We start from the raw sequence: 21,484 nt of genomic DNA, 5'->3' as shown, positions 1-21,484 counted from the left end.
TTCGAAGCGTAGTTCATAGTTTGCCTTGCGATTCTCAACTGGTTGCAGTCGGCTAATGAGCCAAATTCGGCTGGCAAATTTGGCCAATAGACTCTGTGAGCTGTGCTGCTCATTTGGTTTTGGGTTTCATGGCTACCAATTGTTGCGGGTGTTTTATTGACAATTAAACTCTAATTAAATGTGAATGGCAACTCATTAGTTTGGAGTGCGAAACGTACGATAATATTTGAATAATATATTTGAGAGAAATTAAATCAGACATTTTAATTGGGGTATTTTAGAGCTATGTTAGTTCGTTGTTGTCGTCGTTGTTGTTGTTGTTGTTGTCTGCGTATTGCATAATACGTGAGAATTTGTACAATTAGCGCTCGGTTTGGCTGTGGCGGTCAATGCCACGCCCACGCGGCACGCCTACGCCAAAGATACGGCCGACTGCAGTCAAAATGCATTTCCAGCTAATTACAAAACAAAAGTAAACAAAGCTTCAGACCAGAGTGGAAAGGCGGTTTAAGCCGAAAGTTAAGCGCTTATCAGAGCGACGCAGGCAATGGAAGCAGCAGCAGCAGCAGCAGCAGCAGAGGAGTTGCCGCAGCAGCCGCAATATTAATGAAGCCATCGCATACACGCATCACATAATTTTGTGCCCTTTAATGCCCCTTACTTGTCTGTCTGCCACGGACCCCGCCCCTAGGTCTGCCTCTGTTATTGCCACCCTTTGGCCGTCTCACGTTTTAGTTCAAAATTGATGATTTTCATTAACGACAAGTTAATAACTTAGGCCGCAGCCGTTTGGCGACTTCATTATCGATAGCAATCGAAAGGCAAACACAAGACATAAGCGACGCCTACTGTGTGCCTCGCCTCTGCCCCGTGACCCGGGACAGGCCGACGCGTTTGGCGTTGTTTTGATATGCAATGTGGTTGGGTGCGATTTTGATGGCTGCAAGAACAACAAACAATGAGACGAGCGAACAAACAAACAACAATCAACAGCAGCAGCCTGCCACAAAATGTGTCGCCAAGTGGGCAATAAAATAAATGCAGAGCGATGCAAAACGCGCCAGCAACAAATGTTGCCAGCGCAGCAGCAGTAGTAGCAGCAGCAACAACAACCACCTGCAAGCAAAAATGTTGCCAAGCGACATTGAGTGCGCAAGCCAAATCGAGAGCGTGAGTGAGTATACGAACCAAACGAACAAGAGAGACAGAGAGAGCGAGAGCGAGAGCGAGAGCGAGAGCACGTCGTGGTGAGTTTGCACACACACAGCCAGTCAGCAACAGTGTGGATGCTGTGCTCTGGCTGGCAACATATGTTGCCAAACATACGAATGCAGACGCGATCAAATGCTGCACACGCACACAGCGACAGCGACAGACACACGCGCACACACACACAGCCACACCAGGCAAACGGCCGCTGACTTCGTGGGCTGGTGCGCGCGCTTCGTGCCCGACGATTACACAGTCGACTGTGAACTGGCAGGCCGACTTGACGTTAACCGAAGACCGAACGACGACGACAAGCAGAGCAACGACAACCACGACCTACGCGACTCGCGCGCGATTTAAAACGCCCTCAGCCCATGCACCAAAAAACGCTTGCGCGTGCTGCTCAGGACGCTGCCTGGCAAACTGTGTAAACGGAACAATTCAGTGTATTTCTGTGCTTGTGCAATTCAACTAGCAACAATTAACAGTTAACAGTGAGATATATATACATTTTTTTTCGTGTGATTTGTGTGTGATTTTCGCATTGTGAACTGCGCCATGCAACGCTGGCAACTGTTTCTCTTGAGCCTGGGCGCGATTTCAGCGCTGGCCAAGCCCAACGATGCGTTCCTCAAAATGCTGGCCATGCCCCGTGTCGAGGATCCGTGCTACGACTACGACAAGGCACGCGCCTGCATTCCGGACTTTGTGAACGCCGCCTACGATGCGCCCGTCGTGGCCAGCAGCACCTGTGGCGCCCAGCAGCCGCAGCGCTACTGCGAGTTCCAGGATCAGGGCAGCCGCGCGACTGGCTCCGGTTCCGGCTCCGGCTCCGGCTACAGCGCCGGCGATTTGCAGTGCCACAGCTGCGAGGCGAACAGCTTTCCGCCACGCGCCCTCACCGATCTGAACAACTCCAACAACGTCACCTGCTGGCGATCGGCACCGATAGCGCCCGGCTCCAGCTATGCCGGCGGTGGCCAGTGGGGCGACAATGTCACCTTGACCCTGTCCCTGGGCAAGAAGTACGAGCTAACCTATGTCAGTCTGCAGTTCTGTCCCCGTGCCCCACGCCCCGACTCCCTGGTCATCTACAAGAGCTCCGACTACGGCCGCAGCTGGCAGCCGTTCCAGTACTACAGCTCGCAGTGCCGCCGCCTCTTCGGCCGGCCCGCTCGCACCTCCGTCACCAAGCACAACGAGCAGGAGGCGCGCTGCAGCGACGTCCATCGACATGGCCACGACGCCAACGGCAGCGGCGGCGGCATGGCCTCGCGCATCGCCTTCAGCACGCTGGAGGGCCGACCCTCGGCCCGGGATCTGGACGCGTCGCCCGTGCTGCAGGACTGGGTGACGGCCACCGATATACGCATTGTCTTCTACCGCCTGCAGCAGCCCGATCCCCAGGCGCTGCTCAACATCGACGCGCCCGCCGACCTCCGCACCGGCAAATACAGCGTCCAGCTGGCGTCCAACAACATCGAGTCCATTGGCGCCGCTGCTTCCGCGTCGGCGGCTGCCACTGCGGCAGCCGGACTGCATTACGCCGTCTCCGACTTCTCCGTGGGCGGGCGCTGCAAGTGCAATGGCCACGCCTCCAAGTGCTCGCCGGATGCCAGCGGCCAGCTGAGATGCGAGTGCCGCCACAATACGGACGGACGCGACTGCGAGCGCTGCAAGCCCTTCCACTTCGATCGGCCCTGGGGACGAGCCACGGCACGGGACGCCAACGAGTGCAAAAGTGAGTACACTGAGAGAAACCAGACAGAATTTTTACTACATTTATATAGAGTTTAATCTATATCAAGAGCGGATTTATGTTTTTACCAAATTGAGCGGCAACTGAAATAACTGCAAAAGTGAATAGTACACTGCGAGAAATTGAAACTCCTCTTTTACTAGACTCAACATTTGATTTCATATAAAGGCAAAAATTATGCTTTTACTAAATTGAGTTCAATTTAAGATTTTGATTCCAAGTGCAAAAATGAGTAATACACTGAAAGAAACTACATTTGAGTTCTTGCTAAATTTAAATTGAGATTTCAGTCTATAAGAAAAATAGATTTCAGTTTTAACTAAATTGAATTTGAATTGAAATTCGATTCTAACTGAAAAAAATAGTAGTACACTGAGAGAAACTACACTTGAGCCTTTACTAAATTGCGTTTGAATTGTGATTTGATTGAAAATTGAAATTAGCTTAAAAAGAAAAACAAACATTTCATTTCTAAAATCTGGAAATGTTCCAATTATATCGCAGCAATTCATCTGCTCGTGATTTATGCGATTTGACTTATTTTTAAACATATTTCCGATTGATGTTCCTCAACAATATATATTTCTCTTTGATATTTATGAGCATTTTATACATGTTTTTATTAAGCATAGAAAAAGTATTAAAAATTTATTGCACCGAATTTTGCGAACATCATATTGATTGCTTGAGCATTTAGATACCCATTGAGAATGGGCATTTGGCTGCAATGTGTGTAATAGGCGGGAGGAGGCGTGGCCGAGACCAGAAAACAAAATAATCATATCTTGATCTCAGGATTAGAGCTACTTTACCCTAGCAGAAGAAACATTCCACTGAATATGGGAATTTCTGCTTTTGAGATTTGGCTAATATGTAGGTAGCAGGAGGCGAGCAGGAGCAAGCGGCATAGGCGTTATCATAAATTATATATAAATTTATATATATGCTTGATCGGGATAACTTTGGATGAGTTGATCTCGAGATAGAGAGAAGAAAAATACTTTAAGAATTTTTTTCCCAGCCACTGAAAATCGAAATTTAGTGCAGAATGATTTGGCTTAAATCTAGATATACTATCTAATATAATTACGTAAACATATAATTATATATATTATGGATCATGATCTAGATTCATCACTGGAATAGAACTAGCTCCTATTCTCGAAACGACGAAATGTTTTCAGAAATTTTTTGCGTATTTTTATGGAAAATCTAATTTAAAATTTATAAAAATTTCTTTGTATTATTGAAAAATGCCGTCAATTAGCAAAAGTCTTAGGGAATATTTCATTTTCGATTTGCTCTTGACATGCCAAAATATTAAAAGAAGAAGGAAAAGAAAACATTCGGCTACATTCTGTTGGCAGTGAGTTCTGAAGGCGTGGGAGGGTTGGGCTGCTCTATGAATGATGAACTGCGAGTTCGTTGGGGTTGCTGAGGCTGAGGGTATGGGTGTGGGTGTGGGTGGCTGGATGATTGGGTGGTGCAGGGTGGCCGGGGGTACGGCTTAAACGACTCAATTTCAATCCAGACGACGTTTCGAGTCGCGTGTGTTTAGTTTTCGACTTAAAAATTGGCGATGGCATTTTGAATGTTGCGGGGGTTGCAACGCGCCCAGAGAGGGGGGGGGGGGGGGGTAGGCAAGGCGTTGGTTGCTCTTTTTGTGAAAGATTTGATTTCCTTCTGCTTCTTCCTCCTGCACATAATACACATATATTAGAGAGTGGCTCCAGTGGGTCGAGCGGGCGGCGTTCAGTGTTTGCGCTGCTGATTTGGCTTAAACATAATTGAACAACAGCGGACACGTGTGGAGTGCAGGGCACACGTAGAGCAGCGCGAGCGCAATTTCAATCAATTGGCAACTGTTGGGCCAACCCTCGCTGGAAATCGACTCCTTTTACCTTTGGCCAGGGCATCGCATCAACAACAACGGCAAACAAACAACAAACAACAAACATGCAATCAATACTGCAACGCTTAAGGAAAGTCAGCTAAAGAAATAACCAGACCAAAGAGAGAGAGAGCGAGAGAGAGAGGGAGAGAGAGTGCGAGCTGTAGTGGAAGTGAGTGTGAGCGAGAGGCAACTAGTTGTAATGGCTCAGCTCAGCTAAACCCTCGCAATTAACCCCCTGCCTGAGAGCAGCGCTCTCAGCTCAAACAATAAACGCGAATTTAAGCGAAATTAATTTGATAAGCATTTTCAAAAGAATCGAGGCGATTGTGAGCCGTCGAGTCGCGGGGGGTGTGGCGAGGGGGGTTGGGCGACAGGCACTGCTGCTGCCTTAGGGGTAGCGTTTCTATTTCATATTTCATTTGTTTTGCTTGTGTGTTCATTGTCATGTTGTTGTTGTTGTTGTTGCTGTTTGTTGTGGCACGATCCGCAGCGGGGCAGCCAGCTGCAGCCCAGGCTCCAAATTTCGCAAATTTATATATATATGTATATATTTATGTGTGTGTGTGTGTGTGTGTGTGAGTGTCTGTGCTCAGTCTGCTCTGCCTTACGCTCGCTCTGCGCTGGCCTTGTAAACGATGTGTCAATGTTTTTGTGGCACTTGCTGCAAGTGGCATGTACCGTGCGCATCTCGCGTGGATGCCACATGCCAAACATGCCACAGCAGCAACAGCAGCGGCAGCAGCAGCAACAATCAGATGAGAATTGCATTTTTCGCATGGCTCGAGGGGGGCGCGAGCGGGTGCGGCGCATAGACGAGCCGTTGCTTAGTGCATAAATCACACAGTGCGCCACGAAGTCCAGGCAAACAGGACAAACCAAAGGCCGAGGACATGGGCATTGCCCAGGCTGCCTGGAAGGCAGGCAGGCAGGCAATCTGTAGGGCGGGCGGGCAGGCGGGCAGGCGGGCAGGCAGGCGCGTCTGTTATCAGAGCTGGGCCACGTGTGGCAGCAACCGCTGCGCTTTATTAGGGTTGCAAATGCAGTGCAGGACGGCGCGGCGACCCTTCCCTTCCTGCCACGGGGCACGCCCCTTTGCCTGCCACGCATATGTTGCATGTTTATGGGCAAGCGAAATTAACGCTCTGCCAAACTTTTGCCTTTGACGTTCAATGTGACCTCAACAACAGCAACAACTGCCGGCAATTACAACCAACAACAACAACAACAACAACAACAACAACAGCAGCAGCAGCAACAGAAGAAAAAACCAGAGAAAATTGGAAAATTTTTGCGTCGCATCTCTACAAATATGCCTCATTTTTGGCACATAATGAGAGCGCTTGTGTGTGTGAGTGCATATGTGTGCGTGTGTGTGTGCGAGTGCGTGTGCGTGTAATTGCTGTTAACAACAACTAATAACAACTAACGCCTCGTCCTGCGCTCAGAGATATGCAGCGAGCCCGCATAGATTTCAATTAGACGAACGTAATCCGACAGCCAAGCTGAAGTAGTCGTTGCACTGTGGACGAAATACACATTTTTGTGGCCATAAAATTAGAGCTGCTGAAGCCTTACATGAATATCTAAACAGCTAACACTTATGGAAAGCTTATATATTATATTATATGTTTATCTATTATCTATTATATATATGTTTATAATTATATGTCTATGTATATACTTTTATATATGTTCTATATTATATAATTTACTTCAAGTAAATAAAATCAATTAATTTCAAATTTTTTCGATGAGCCACTGTTAGTTAGTGTTACTCAGTTAGTATTCATTTGAATTATTTTTTTAGTTAATATTCATTTTAATTATTCCCAACTACTATAAACAAATAAATATATTTATTCAGGCATCCCAGAGTTCCATAAGCCATTTATCAACTCTCTAGTTCAGTGCCTCGATTCAGTGCCAAAAATATTCTGGGGGTTTGCAGGAGGGGTTTTGCAGGAGGCGATATATTAAAGACAAAGTAAAACTTTGATTTTTATATTTAAATAAAATATAAATTTTCGCTTCCTGATTTTATTCAAATCAATTTCAACTTTTCAATTTGTCTCAAAAAAAAAAAAAAAAAAAAAAAAAAAAAATCCATAAAAAAATTCGAAATCTTCAAGTATTTTCCATAGTGGTTAGGCCAGGCATGAGGCGGGAGTATGCGACTTTAGGCAATAAGGTCTAGTTATTCGAAATATTAATATTAACATTTTTGAATTTAAATTACATTTAAATTTTCACTCTTAATTTTATTTAAATTATATTCAACTTTTCAATTTTTCTTGAAAACCTTCCGTAAAAAATTCCAATTCACTAGCGAAATGCCTAGTGATTCGAAATACTACAGACAAAGTAAAATCTTAGTTTGTTGTATTTAATTATTTTAATTAAATCACATTCACATTTCACTTTGCCTAAAAAAAAAAAAAAAAAAAAACTTTTATAAACAATACCAAATCTCTAGATATTTTGCCCATAGTAGCTAGGCTAGGCTAGGCATGTGGCGGGCGCTTGAGACTGTGCTGCCACATTTGTAGCATCAACCAATTGCACACACACACACATTGCACTGTAATGCGAGTCTATGCAAATTGTCAGTTCTTGTCATGCTTCCAATATAAATTGACTTGCCTAGGCAGCAATTTGATTTGCTCTCAGCTCAATGAAATTGTAGACAATTTCCCATAAGCCGAAAGAAAATACAAATGCAGCTGCATCAGGCAAAGCGCATCAATTCTAATTTAGCTGCATTCAATGACAAATTTTCCTTTTGCCAAGGCAGGGAAAACTAAAATTAGTTGACTATAAAACAGAGTTAATCCATTAGCAGATGTCTTTGGTCGAAAAAAGTTAAATTTTTGCTAGCTAGACTTTAATTCTCGTGCTAGGTCAAAGGTCTTTGGGGCCTTCATTTTTATTTTTATTTTTATTTTTTACCCCTGTCAGCTGCTCACTAATCACATGCAAACGTGCCACGCCTCATTTATATGGCCAATGAATGGCACATTAGCAGCACTTTATCATAATTAAAATGCAAGCCATGCCACACACACACACACACACACACACACACAGAGACAGCGACGCCCACCCAGCTGAGGCGCCCACATCAGGCAGGCGCCGAAAAAAACATTTGCAAAAAAAAAGCTAAAAAATAACGAAGAGGAAAAATAAAGAGAAATAGCTATTGGAGAAGAAACTGGCAAAGATTTAGAAATAGTTGATGCCAGCAACAACAACAACAACAGCAACAACAAGGAAATCTGCTGCATTATAATAAAAGCAAATTCAAGGCATCTAAAATTAAATCGCAGCCGCAGTTGAGTTGAGTTGAGTTGGTTTTATTTTCTTTTCCTTGTGGTTGGGGATGCGGCAATAAATAAATTTAAATCTTAAGCCGTTGGCAAATCAAGACATTACTCATACGCCGTGTGGCCGGCGTACAGAAATAGTTGGACCAAACACGGCCAACTCACTCGCCGTGTGATGGACGCGCTCTAATGCTAAACGCGTCATGATAAATTTGCCAACGGCTTTCAGCCAAATGCCTGGCAAATTAGCCAAACAATTTGTCCAATCAAATGAGCCGCAGCGACAAATACTATATACATACATATGTATAAATCGGTCAATAGAAAGATACCTATACATATGTACATATATGTACGTGTGTATATTGCATGCGTATTTGTGTGGAGCGATGCGTCAGCTATCATAAAATCAACAGCTTCTCAAGGCTATGCAACATAGTCCTATAATTTATATATGTATATATGTATCTATATATATGTATATATTTATATTTATATTTATATTTATTCATATATTCATATAAACTGTATTTCTTTTATTTTCTTAAATCGCATAAATTTGAGCTGTTGCGCGTCACTGGACTACATTTATCTTGTGTCTATTTATGTTGATATTTATATTTATATATATTAAATTAATTAAGGCGAGCAACTGATTTATTTACCTGTTAATTAACAGCGATTAATTAGCTTGATGCGCATTCAAAGCCAGCTACAAGCTGAATTGGCCATAAAGTTCTTATGCCAGCGGCGCCTTTGTATACCCATTAAATTGTGCGTGTGCGTGACTTGAGGGTGTGGGACATGAACGACTAGCAGTCACGGGTATTGCTTATAAATGTTTGTTTTTATTGAAATACAGTATTTACAGTTCGTCTTTTACAATTCATATTGATTTATTTACAAGTTGTATTTCAAGGAGATCGATCTATGTGTTCATAAATATTTATTTCAGAATAAATATTGATTTATTTGTAAGTTGTAGTTCCACAAAATCATTCTTTATATTAATAAATATTTATTTGATACATACATATATCACATGACATGTGAATATATTTGTGTGAGCAATATACAGGGTATATACTAGACAGTGTTCATTGATTTCAATCTCAGCAGATGATTATATTATACTGTGTTGGCTTCTAAATGCAATCAATATACAATATACTTACTAACCTAAATATATACAGGGTAGCTATTAGTCGTTATCTATTTATTTACTTATACATTAAATACATCCAGGTTAACTATTAGTTGCCTACGCTTAACTCGATTGCTCAGATCTAGTTAAATGTCATTAATAATATTTTATGGTATTTATAAATACACAGAGAGAGAGAGAGAGAGAGAGAGAGAGAGAGAGAGAGAGAGAGAGAGAGAGAGATAGAGAGAGTGAGAGAGAGAGAGAAATACAGAGTATCTATTGGCACAGCAAGCTCATCTTTTTGCCATCTGAACAAAAAACAAAATCTTACAAGATAATTCGCTTTCAGTGCTCAGCATGCACTGGACACAGAGTGAGCGAGAAAGAGAGAGAGAGAGAGAGAGAAAGACGGCAGCAAAGTTTTGCAGTGATTCACGCATTCATGAGATCCATCAACTGCGCTCGACTCTCGGCTCGCATGACATATCAATATGTGGCGCATATGTTCCGCCACCAGCTAGAGCTGAATGGGGAGCAGGAGTAGCAGGAGCATGAGCAGCAGGAGCAGTCAGAGATTGGCGATTCGTTGATGGATTTTTCATTGGGTTCGAGCATTGGCTCGAAATTGCATTGTCATGTCCTCAAGTTATTTGCCCAGAATAGTTAACTTCGACTGCTGCCCCACCCCCTCCCCCTCCCCCTCCCCTCTCTCGCTACCACACTTTCTCTCATTCATTTTTTGCTTACCTCCCCGTTTTTTTCTCATCTTCTTTGCCCACATTTTGGGCCTTGTTTGGCCTCGTTTGCCACATTGTGTATGCAGCTGCGGAGCAGGCGCTGATTTGGCTGCTTTGTGTGTGCATGTCCTGTGGCTATAATTTCGTGCCTAGCCGGGATACGTTACCAAGAGCGGCTCTAGCGCCGAGCAGCTCTCGCTCCGGCTCGTTCATTGTCAGTTTTCATCAGTTAGACTTTCTCATTTTTTTCGGAGGTGGGCAAGGGAAAGGAAAAGGCAACGTGCAAAAATCCTTTGGCTCCCTCGGCCCGTTGTCATTTTAATTGTTGTTTACTGGGCTTGTCAAATGCGCACTTCACTGGAGCAGGACAAAAAAAAAAAAAAAAAAAAAAAAAAAAAGCAGATGCAGGGGCAACAAAAAACAGCGCCAATGCCTGGCGGGGATCCCAACAGTCGGCGGGACTGTGGGACTGTGGGACTGTCCATTGCTGAAACTCTGACAGCTTTCGACAGACCTGGGCTATGTCATTCGTCATGGCGTCCGCTGTCTGTGACGAGGCTGTCACAGCCATACGCTCTGATTTACTGGCCAGCACACACGCACACACACACACACACATGTCCACTCACACACACACACACCTAACCAGCACACCTTTGCGACAGCTCTGTGTGGCTGAATGGCAAGTGCTAACACGTTTGCCTAATGTTTGCGTTTGTATTGTTTATGTTTATGAATTTTAAACAGTCAACGGTTGTTGCTGTCCTTGCCGCTGCCCGTCCTTGGGCTCCCTCCTTTTTTGGTGGCAAATTCACTTAGCCATATTTTTAATAAGCTAGCACACAGTCAACAACAATTGCCAGCGACGTGCGCAAACAGAGCTGCAACAAAACACACACACACACACACACACATACACAAATGCAAATGGAATGGGAGAGAAAAAGTGAAAATCACTTGGCTGCTGCTTTATATTTTGTTGCAATTTATGTTTTATTTATTGTCGAGGCAAAGTGCTCAAAGCGCCAAGGGGCCAAGTCGCCAGACCCGCCGCCCCGCCCACACCTTGTCACCTCTGCACATGCAAAGTCCGAACCCTTTATTTGCCTTTGCCAGCGCCCCACCTAATGCCGGATTTAACTCTGGCCGGGGCTTTCAAGTGATTATGATTATTTTTTATGCACATAACGTTACATATGCGGGCCAACCCCAATGCTAAAGCCAAAGCCAAAGCTAAAGCCATAGCCATAGCCCGAACGGCCAGAGCTAAAGCCAAAGCCAAAGCCAAAGCCAGAGCTAAAGCGAGAGAAAGAGGGAGAGAGAGAGAGAGCGAGAGCTGCAGGCTCATCAGGCCACGTCAAAAGCAAAAGCCAGCCAACAGCCAGAAATATGGAGTAGCTAGACCCCAAAAGCAGCCAAAGCACACACACCGATATAAACAAACAGACACACACACGCACGCACACAACCGCACACGCACACGCATACGCACACATTTACAAATTGAAAAGTCAACCAGCGGCCAGCATATGCAAAAGCCAGCCAGAGCTCTACAACGAAGCTTCTATGCTCTTAGATAGTCAAATTGGGTGGGATAGACATGGCATTTGCCTAGATGACTTCATAGCTAAGAATGTGACGTCATTGGTTCCAAACAACAGGCTAGAGTTGTGTTAGCTTTGAGGGCAACAAAATGAACACTGGGAATGAAGAGATCAATATGAATGGAATGAATAGAACAATATAAAACAGAATGAATATTGAATCAACCTCTCTTTCAAGGAACTAGTTCCAAAGAACATGCCAAAATTGTGTTAACCTTGAGCTAGAGTTGGAACATGAAATGGAAGCTGAAAATGTATAGATCCCTTGGGATATACGTATGTCAATTCATTTTAGATGGAGCACATATGTGAACTACTTAGCTGAAAGTTCATGGAACCAGCGAGTTCATTTAGTAAACCAATTGAAAGAGATCTGTAAAAATGAAGCTCAGCTGCAACGAAACTAGTTCCAATGAATAAGGTAAAGTTTCAGTTAGTATATACTTTTATTAGTCTATCTTTGATTGATCACAATTATGAACTACTTTGAACAAAGTTCATGCAACTAGTTTATAGGCAGATCTAGGACAACTTGTTCAAATGAACTAGTACAAATGAACTTGTTCAAATGAACTAGTTCAAATGAACTAGTTCAAATGAACTTGTTCCAATGAATTATTGATTGATCACAATTATGAACTACTTTATTTGAACGAATTTCGTGTAACTAGTTCACAGGCAGCTTTAGGACAACTAGTTCAAATGAACTAGATACAATAAACCAGTTCAAATGAACTTGTTCCAATGAACTAGTTCAAATGAACCAATAAATATGTACAATTCAGGCTAAGTCTATATAAACTTATCTTTCAAGCAGCACAAATTTGAACAGCTCAATTAAAACAAAGTTCGTGGAACTAGTTCAAATAGAACTGTATGTATGTATGATCGCATAGTTAGCCAATGGACAAAGCCCGAAAGCAAAGTTTAACTATAGCCTCGCTAGCTTCACAGAACAAAAAGTTCATGCAACTAGCTCAAAAGAAACTTCTGGAAATTCGGCTGATTTGCTTAGCCCATGCAACCAAAACAAACTCACCTGCAATGCACAACTAGTTCCAAAGAACATGTCAATTTTGTGTTAGCCTTGAGTGAGAGCATGAAAATCATGTGTAAAGGTAGCCAAGCGCAGGCGTCTGCGGGCCGCAGCGGGGCATTTAGGCTGCCCCTGTCTGCGTGTGTGTGTGTGTGTGAATGTTTGCTGAAGTGTAGCCCACAGGGCAGCCGTAAGGACATCAAAACGTTGCGACATGCGGACGAATGGCTTGCGTTGATTTTTACTGTTATTACTTGGGCCTGGACAATATGTCCATGGGCGGCTGTCCATGTCTGACCAGCTCCCTCCAGCTTTTTCCATCTCTCTCTCTCTCTGTGTCTGTCTCGCTTTGCCGCTGTTGTCTATATGTCTGGCCATTTGTGTTTTGTATAAGCAGTTAATTGGATCAGAGTCCAGCGTCTCCTCCTCTGAGCCCATCTTGTTGCAGAAACGGCATAAAAGATTGTTGCATAGCTCGTGGCGCTGGCAGCTAGCTAAATAATTCATTAACTGTCAGCCAGCAGGCCAAATGCCCAAATGTCAACATCGGCTCCAAGCAACCAGCTGAAGATGTCTATCGCAATGGCAGGTGGAAGGGAGACAGAGATGGGGAGAGAGACTGGGATTGCGGGAGAGGCGCTGGGCGAGATGATGTCTCAAGTCAGCGCCAAGTCTTGGAATCTACGATATTATTCTCATCATCATCTGCTTCTGCTTCTTCTTCTTCTTGTTCAGTTTTACTAATAAATTTGTGTATAAAAATAGCAACAACGGCATCTGTTTAAGCATACGTCAACTGCAGCTCCCCCATGGCAGAGCATCGGGGTTTCTTTGTATTTGTTGTACAGCTGCTGCACTTGCGCCGTTGCTGTGCAATTCTACTGAATTCAAAATTCCAAGTTCTTAGACCGCCCTCCCACCCCTCCTGCTGCCAGATCCGCCCGCCTCCTGCTCTGTCAATATGCGAAATGTTAAATCGTAACTGCCAATGCCAATGGGTTTAGGAGGAAGCGAGGTAACATTTGGCTGCTGCTGCTGCTTCTCCTCTTCTCTCCTCTTCTCTTCTCTTTTTTTTTGCGCGCGTCTGAAGCTGCTCATGCGCAACAACAACAACAATAACACGAAACAACAATAGACAGCAACTGCTTGGGCTACCGTCTACTGAAGATGGTATATCATGCCTATAACACAGGCAACACTGCTGCGGATCTGTGCGAAGCGATTAGCGTGGGTTGCCCCAGGAGTTGCTGGCTGAACGCTAGCTAAAATGATTCGATATGCCTAGTCAAGAATATATTTACCTATGGAAAATGTTGATTCAAAAGGAATGCAAAGGAGGCTGAAGCACCCATAATATATATCTCAGATCTGGATGATCGTTGATCTCAGAAACTATAGGGACTTTGTGTAGGCTCCTATATACAATGAACAGTTCAAACTTGTTTCAATTAATCGATAACTATGCCTGTTTCAATATTATCGATCGCTGTTATCGAATGCTGAAATTCCATTATTATATATCGTGCGTCTTTTGACGCCTCGAATTTGGTATTTAGCTTTGTTATTTTTTGTACATTTAGGATAACGACTCCAAGTTTTTGAAATATTTCTAAAGTTTAAATTTAATTGCAAATGTAAGCAATATGATGAAATACTACATATTGTTCAATATCAATATTAAATAATTAATATGTAAAGAATTCTTTGTGATTATCTTTTAGACGTTTACTATTTCATTTTTTATTTATCTCTAATATTTTATAAAATTTGACTGTTTAATTGAATTTTGAATTGACTATTTAATTTGAACTAAAATTTGAATTATACTATGTTATCGGTTGAGCTTAGGGGCTAATTTAATACCGACATGTAAAGGAAGTGTGATATAAATCTTTTGTGCTTAATTGAAATATTATTGGATGGGCTTGAGTAAGCAAATCAATATTTATATGGCTCACTCTTAATTTGCGTATATGTGAGTTCCCCTCAAGGGTTATCGGAAGTAAACTTAATTCGAACAACGCATATATAAAGGTAAATAAATTGTAACAATAATAATTACAATCTAAATAGTAAGCGAGGTAAGAATAAATGGTTTACACTTGCTATTCAAAGAGTTCTGCATTCTAGCAAAAAAGGGCGAAAAAAAACTCTGCCCAAAGTTACACAAAATGCAAAACTTTTGCAGGCAAGCCAGATTTTCTTTTTGGGATGGGAAAATGCAGTTGAATAGCTTTGGAAGTTGGCTAAAATAAAGTTGAGCCCTTGAAACTTTATTAAAATAGTTCGTCAAACGGTTTGTCTATAAGACAAACACACAGACGGAAGCAAAAGCGATTAGCCGAATTGAAATGATTGAGAGCAACTTGTTGAGCCGCCCTCGCTTGCTGCTTACCTAATGATATGTATGGCATATAAATCCAAAAATGAATAAACCGAACAAGAGGAGGAGAGCCAGAAACTAGCTGCCGCAGCGCCGACATAAATCAAAATTTGTGCAGCAGCAACATCTCTCCCTCTCTCTCTCTCTCTGTCTCTCTCTGTCTCTCTTTCACTCTGCCTCTGTCTGTCTTCTTTTTTACCTTTGCTGGTAAGTTGCCGCCGCCCCAAACGTGGGGGCAACATGCGAAGCTGCCACTTGGAAATGGAGTTGCTGTTGCCGCTGCCGAGTGGCAGTTGCAGTTGCAGCTGAAGTTTTGTTGTTGTAGCCGCAGGAGCCGCCCGTCAAGTGCCGCTAAACGTAATGTAAATAAGCATTTAACAACAGGCAATAGCGACAAGCAGCAGCAGCAGCAGCAGCAGCAGCCTTAACAACAACAGCAACAACAACAACAACAACACCAATAAATGGCATTACAAACAACGGGCAAATAAATCGCATTGAAGCGCAAATGCGCCAAAGATGCAGCTCAGATGAAAAGCAGCGTCGTTGCCGTTGCGCATTTAACATTTACAACATGCAACAGATTTATGCATGCAACAACAACAACAGCAGCAACAACAACAGCAGCCACAACACATGGTGTTGACTTATGCTGGCAGCTTTCAAGGCGTCGCCTGCCCAGCAGCTCTAGCTGCGCATTTGAACATGCAACATGCCACATGCCACAGCCAGCCCCCCACTCCCCCCCCCCCGATAAAAGGAAAACACTCTTGTCCGCGACTTTAAATACAATGCTCAAGTTTTGCTGAATTGATGTGAAAAACATTTCGCCCAAAGCCAAACAATAATTATGCAAAAGCCAAAACCCGAACTCGGCCTGTCACTAGCTCAAGCCTGACTAACTGAGTATATAGCATATATATAGTATCTCTATTTGCAGTTGGATTTTCGAGTCTTTGAGCTATTCCATATACCCACTCGCTCAGTCACAGCTCTGCTCAATTGACCCATAATTTCCATGCTCAACATATCTAATTAATCAGCTAAGCCAACCAATCGGACGACCTGCAGCCCATGCCAGGCTGATGTGGCACAGCGATCGGGCCAGCTGTTTGATGAGTTGGCTAAGAGTTGAGCAAGTCAACACCAGAGTGTTGAGTCGCTGGCACTTTCTTTCGCCTGATTATCGCCTCGGAGCAGAACATTATTTGCCAGGCACTAAATCATGAACGTCTTGGGGCCTCTGCTGCAGCAACAGACCCAGACCCAGCCCCAGCCCCAGCCACAGCCACAGCCACAGCCCCAACCCAGCCGCTCCCCCATGCCTATGCTGCCTGTCAGCGGGCAAATTTATACCGAAACTAGAAAGAGAGAAGAAGAGAGAAAACACGAAGAAACGAAGGCAGAGATGCGAACAAGTTGCGCAAGTGGCCCACAAGGTGGAGCGCCATATGGCAAGCAGCGACGTCGGCGTCGACAGCGACGTCGGCGTAGGTGTGAAGTGCAATCAAAGTGCAGCGGGCCAAGCAGGTGCCAAAGTTGTTTAATCACAAGACTTTAACACACAATTTGTGTCGAGTTGGGAATGGAAAATCGCTTGGGGAATTGGGGTTAGCCATGAAAGGAGGCTGCCAGAAGCTACCTTTGAGGCACACACATACACACATACACACACACACACACACATCAGAGACAAATATAGCTCTTGTGCTGTCAAATAAAAAGCTCATTAGTCGATCGTTGGCGACCAAATTGCAACATGCCGCTGGGCCACGCCTCCCTGAGGGGCTAGATAAACAAAAGAGAGAAAACGACACCTAAAAAACGCAATAAAAATAAATAAAAACAAAATCAACTCGGTTACAGCAACAACAACAACAAATACAAACAACACCGCCAATAGCCATGCAAATGGATCAAAAATAAGTGACTAGATAAAGATAATGGCATAGATAAAAATCAGACAATAGTGAAGATGACCTTGATATCGATAACTACGTCTCGATGGCAAGTTATCGTCAAACTAGTTGCGGCTGTGGCCCCTGCTTGGCTTGACTGAGGGCTGCGTGGGTGCCGACACAGGCCAACAGGGCTCAGTAACCAAGAATCGAACTAGAGTTTGAATCCAATCGATCTCGAGTGAGGCCTCGCTATGTGAAGTTCAGTTATACAGAAAGTTCGCTTTACAATTTCTTTGAGGTTTGCTTTAAAATTCGTTTATGATGTGGAACTCAAAATATATAAATTATTTTTGTTTGCAATTCCCTTTCTCTAAGCTGGCAAATGCTCATAAATATAGTTTCTATAATATAGCTGTAGAGCTCTATGTAGTTCTACATATGTAGCATAGTGTAGAGATGGCGATGTTTTCGACATCACTTACTCCATCATCATATCCATCTCTTCCCTTTTCTAACTTGGTCTCTACCTCACTTTATCTCTTTCTCTATGCATTCATATTTCTCTCTTATTCTCATACTCTTCTACACCCTCACTTTTTCTCTGACATTCTTTTTCGCTCTATCTGTCTATCCCTCTTCACCTTTTCCATCTTCTTATCTCATTTTCTTCTTCACTCTCCCTCACTCTTTTCGCCACTCGGTTTGTCACTCTTTTTCTCTCTCTCACTCTCAGTCCTTCTCTCGCTATATCTATCTCCCATTTCATTTTTCCCATACCTTTTTCTGTCTTTCTCCCTTCTCTCTTTCTCTCTTCCTCATTATGCTTCTCTCTCTCTCTCTCTCGCTCTTTCTCTCAATCTCATTATCTCTCTCTCTCTTTCTCCCTCTGTTTCGCTATCAATCTCTCTCTCCCTTTCTCTTTTTCTGTCACTATCTCTATTTCCCATTTCATTGTTTCCATCTCTTGATCTCCATTTCTCTCTCACTCTGACTATTTCACTCTTTCACTCTCTCTCTCTCTCTCTCTCGCGCTCTCTGTGTCTCTCTCCCACTCTGCCTATTCTTCAGCTTTCCAATCATCGTTAGACCTCGTTTGAGCATCGACAACAACTTGCACTATGGAAACCTTTTGTGTTTCCGAATTGGACGAATAACTTGAAAACTTGCAATAACGCAAGCAGTTTTCACTATTTTAGCCTAAAACTGTTTGCTGTTCAAACACAAGCTCAGGCAGCGGCAGAGGCAGAGGCACAGGCGCAGACCCTGGCCACATACCATAAATCTAATTTGATTTCATAGAACTTTTTTCTCTCCGTTGCTTTTTTCGGCACGAACATCGAATGTTATTTTGGGCATTTTAACTTTAATTAAATTTTGCGCAAATATTCGAAAAGATATTTCAAAATCGAGGTGGTTGCTGCTGCTGCTGCTGCTGCTGTTGTGTAGAGCAACCACCGCATTTTGGGGGTGGCTGACCCGCCCACTAAAACGCACACCTGTTTGGCAGGTGAAACGCAAAAGGATTCCTGGCAAAAACTGGCCAGGCCTATGCTCCAACCTCTCATCTCTCATCTCTCGTCTCTCGTTCTGGCTGACAAGTTGAGCGTTCCTTCGATTTTGTTTATCTTCAGCTGAGTTGGGAGTTGGACAGTTGACAGGCGCTAAAAGACGATGGGATTAACTTATCGAAGCGTATAAAAAGGCAAGAGCCCAACAACAACAACAACAACGACAACAACAACGGAAGGTGTATTTGATTGTAGAGAGCAAAATGTCTGGAGCCATGTCTAACCAGCGGATACTCATCATGCCCTCCATTCCATTCCACTCGATGCTCACAGCATTCAAAATATTTTCATTTGACAAATTTTGTATTATATATTTTGTGAGTGCTGTTGTTGTTGTTGTTGTTGTTTTTGCTGCTGCTGCTGCTTCTTTCTTGTCTACACTTGCCCACAAGGAGTATTATGAATTTTGTAATCAAGTTTGTCAGGCAGATGCGAAGTTCGTTGACTGCTGCAGAGATTATTGTTGGGCTTTGGCATAGCATAAATATCGGTTAATTTTTTCCTTATCAAACTCATTAATATCTCATTATTAAACTATATATAAAGCAGGAGTTGCCCTGGCTTCAGCTAGCTCTCTTTCTCTCTCTCTCTCTTTCTTTCTCTCTCTCTCTCTCTCTCTCTCTCTCTCTCTCTTTCTGTCTCTCTCCTCAGCAATCTCAGCTGCTTTTAGTTCTGTTTCATTTGATTTCCTCATTTATACATTTGATTTCCTCAAATTTTTCATTAATTGAACATTAAATGTCAGCTCTTAAATAAACTAAATCAAAAATTCATAATTATCGCCAACTCTGACAACTCTTTCAGCATAATTCTAGCAAATCGTCTCGCTCTTGGGCTGGTCAGCTTCTGCTGGAATTTTAGTGTTCAGCGCATTTCGTCTGCGGCTTGCTGCATCTCTGCTTGGCTTTGCTTTGAAATGTGGCCAACACATTTGGGTGGTTGGTTTTGTCTGTTTATGTTGCTGATTATTTGCCAAGGGCGCTGTAGCCCGAAAGAGCAGCACCCACGCCCACACCCACACCCACGCCCAGGCGCAGCGCTCTGCTCACTCCATTTCAGCGTTAGGCTCACTTTAATTTGACAATTTTTCTCTCTCAGCCGCTCACCCTCTCAACTTTTTTTTTTTTTTTTTTGTGGCACATAAAAAATCTTGAGCACGTAATTATCCTTTTTTTCGGTCGGCACGATTCCCGCTCAGCCGCTGCACCACCCAGCCGCTGGCTCTGGTTATGCACTTATTTATTCGTCATGTTATTGTTGCTGTTGTTGTTGTTGTTGTTCGGGCGCCTTGTTGGAGCTTTCAGCTTCAGGTCGCATAGTACTTGTTATTTCTTTGGCTATTCATTTTATGACATCTTGTTATTTTTATTTTTATTGAGTTGCCTTTTGTCGTTCGTACCCAATCCCGATCCCGTTCCCGTTCCCGTTCCCTGTTCCCTGTTCCCCATCCCCTTTCCGTTCCCGCACTCTTGTCGCTCTCACTGTAACTGCTTTTTTTCCATTTTATTTTTTCTTTATTTTGGTATTTTTTTTCTTCTTCTTTTTGTGGGTGCTACATAAATTGTGGCCTCGTTGTCAGCCGCTGCTTTCGGCCCGGATGCCATTGTTGGTGTTATTAATATTGGTCTGCAAACGAGCTTATTAGCGGCACCTTGTATCTGCCCCAGTCCCGGTCCCAGTCCCAGTCCCAGTCCCAGCCGACAGCGACACCTCACCTAAGAACGTTGACAACTTCACTGACGAAGCTGGACATGTGCCGCCTCCTGCCCCCAGATCAAATATCATATCGTACCCTTCTCCAGCCAACAGCAACAACAACAACAACAACAACAGCAACAACGAGCCCAGCTGTGCTCTGCCGTCTAATCTGGCTGCTACAAGATCTAACAGCTCTGATTAGAAATCAAAGCCTTTTGCCGGAACAATTTTCGCAGCGACAACAACAACAACAACAACAGTGACGAGCCTAACATCCATAATCAAATGCAAATTATCAACAACTATCACGGCAGCAACAACAACGGGGCGTGTCTCGCATAGACCACAACAACAACAAAAAACAATAGAAAAAGTTTGATTTTTTTTTTTTTTTTTGGGGGCTCTTCGATATTTTCCGGCTCAGCAGCTAAAACCTACAGCAACAACAACAACAACAACAGCAAGTCACAAATATTTATGTTGATTTGCCGTGGGTTTGCCGTATCTTTTGATTGAGACATTCCCAAGTGCGACTTCTTGGCCATGGTCAATTAAAATCAAAAAGGAAAGAAACAGACATGGACAACGCATATGAAACACCCTGACAATATACTAGGTAACAAGATGTATAACTAGATATATGTATGTGTGTATATATACATTACTGATATATCATTAATTATGTGTATAATACAGTAGAATCCGATTACAACGACTCCGCTCATAGCGTCCGTACGGTTATTGCGACGAAAATTCTGGTCCCCAACCTTATATGAACGAACGTATATGGTTAAAGTGTCTTCCGGGTATACCGACTGTCCCTAGTTTGAACCGAATTCCACTGTATATCAATTTAGCTGTTAAAAGTGGCTGAAAAATGCTCTGAGCTCCCGAGGAACGACTAAAGTTAGGTGCCTCAATAAAATTGACTGCTAAGGATACTGCAATAATTAATTAATAAAAAATATTAATTAAATATTAAAAAATTATTCAAGATATTAAGTTTTTCTTGCTTTAATTTTGAAGCTACATCAAGAAGTCAATTAAAACAGGATTAGGAAGAGCATTTGCAATAACTCAAAAATAACTAAAGATCTTACAATGTTTGTTGGTTGCATTCGGAAGGGACAGTATATATCATATATGATCTAGCTAGGTGTACTACTGGAATCTAAGTTCACTTGAGCTTCAAGATCTAAGCGCAGATGCTAGGTGTATTCAGAGTCAA

At 43.1% G+C, this 21,484-nt stretch overlaps 1 protein-coding gene across 2 annotated transcripts in view; it reads left to right on the top strand.

Annotated features, from left to right (window-relative positions):
• The first annotated feature begins 1,373 nt into the window (after window positions 1–1,373).
• Window positions 1,374–21,484, top strand: part of NetA (Netrin-A) — a 58,254-nt gene continuing 38,143 nt past the window's right edge. The window contains exon 1 of one of the 2 annotated variants that reach the window (XM_018017053.2): window positions 1,374–2,950. In XM_018017053.2, coding sequence (XP_017872542.1) covers window positions 1,768–2,950 — 1,183 coding nt within the window. In that variant the 5' untranslated portion in view covers window positions 1,374–1,767. The remainder of the gene's footprint in view (window positions 2,951–21,484) is intronic. The other variant, XM_018017052.2, reaches the window with a different exon arrangement.

This window comes from Drosophila arizonae, chromosome X (genome assembly GCF_054131065.1).
Source record: "Drosophila arizonae isolate 15081-1271.41 chromosome X, UAZ_ARI_1.0, whole genome shotgun sequence".
Lineage (NCBI taxonomy): Eukaryota > Metazoa > Arthropoda > Insecta > Diptera > Drosophilidae > Drosophila > Drosophila arizonae.
This window is presented reverse-complemented; position numbering and strand designations above follow the sequence as displayed.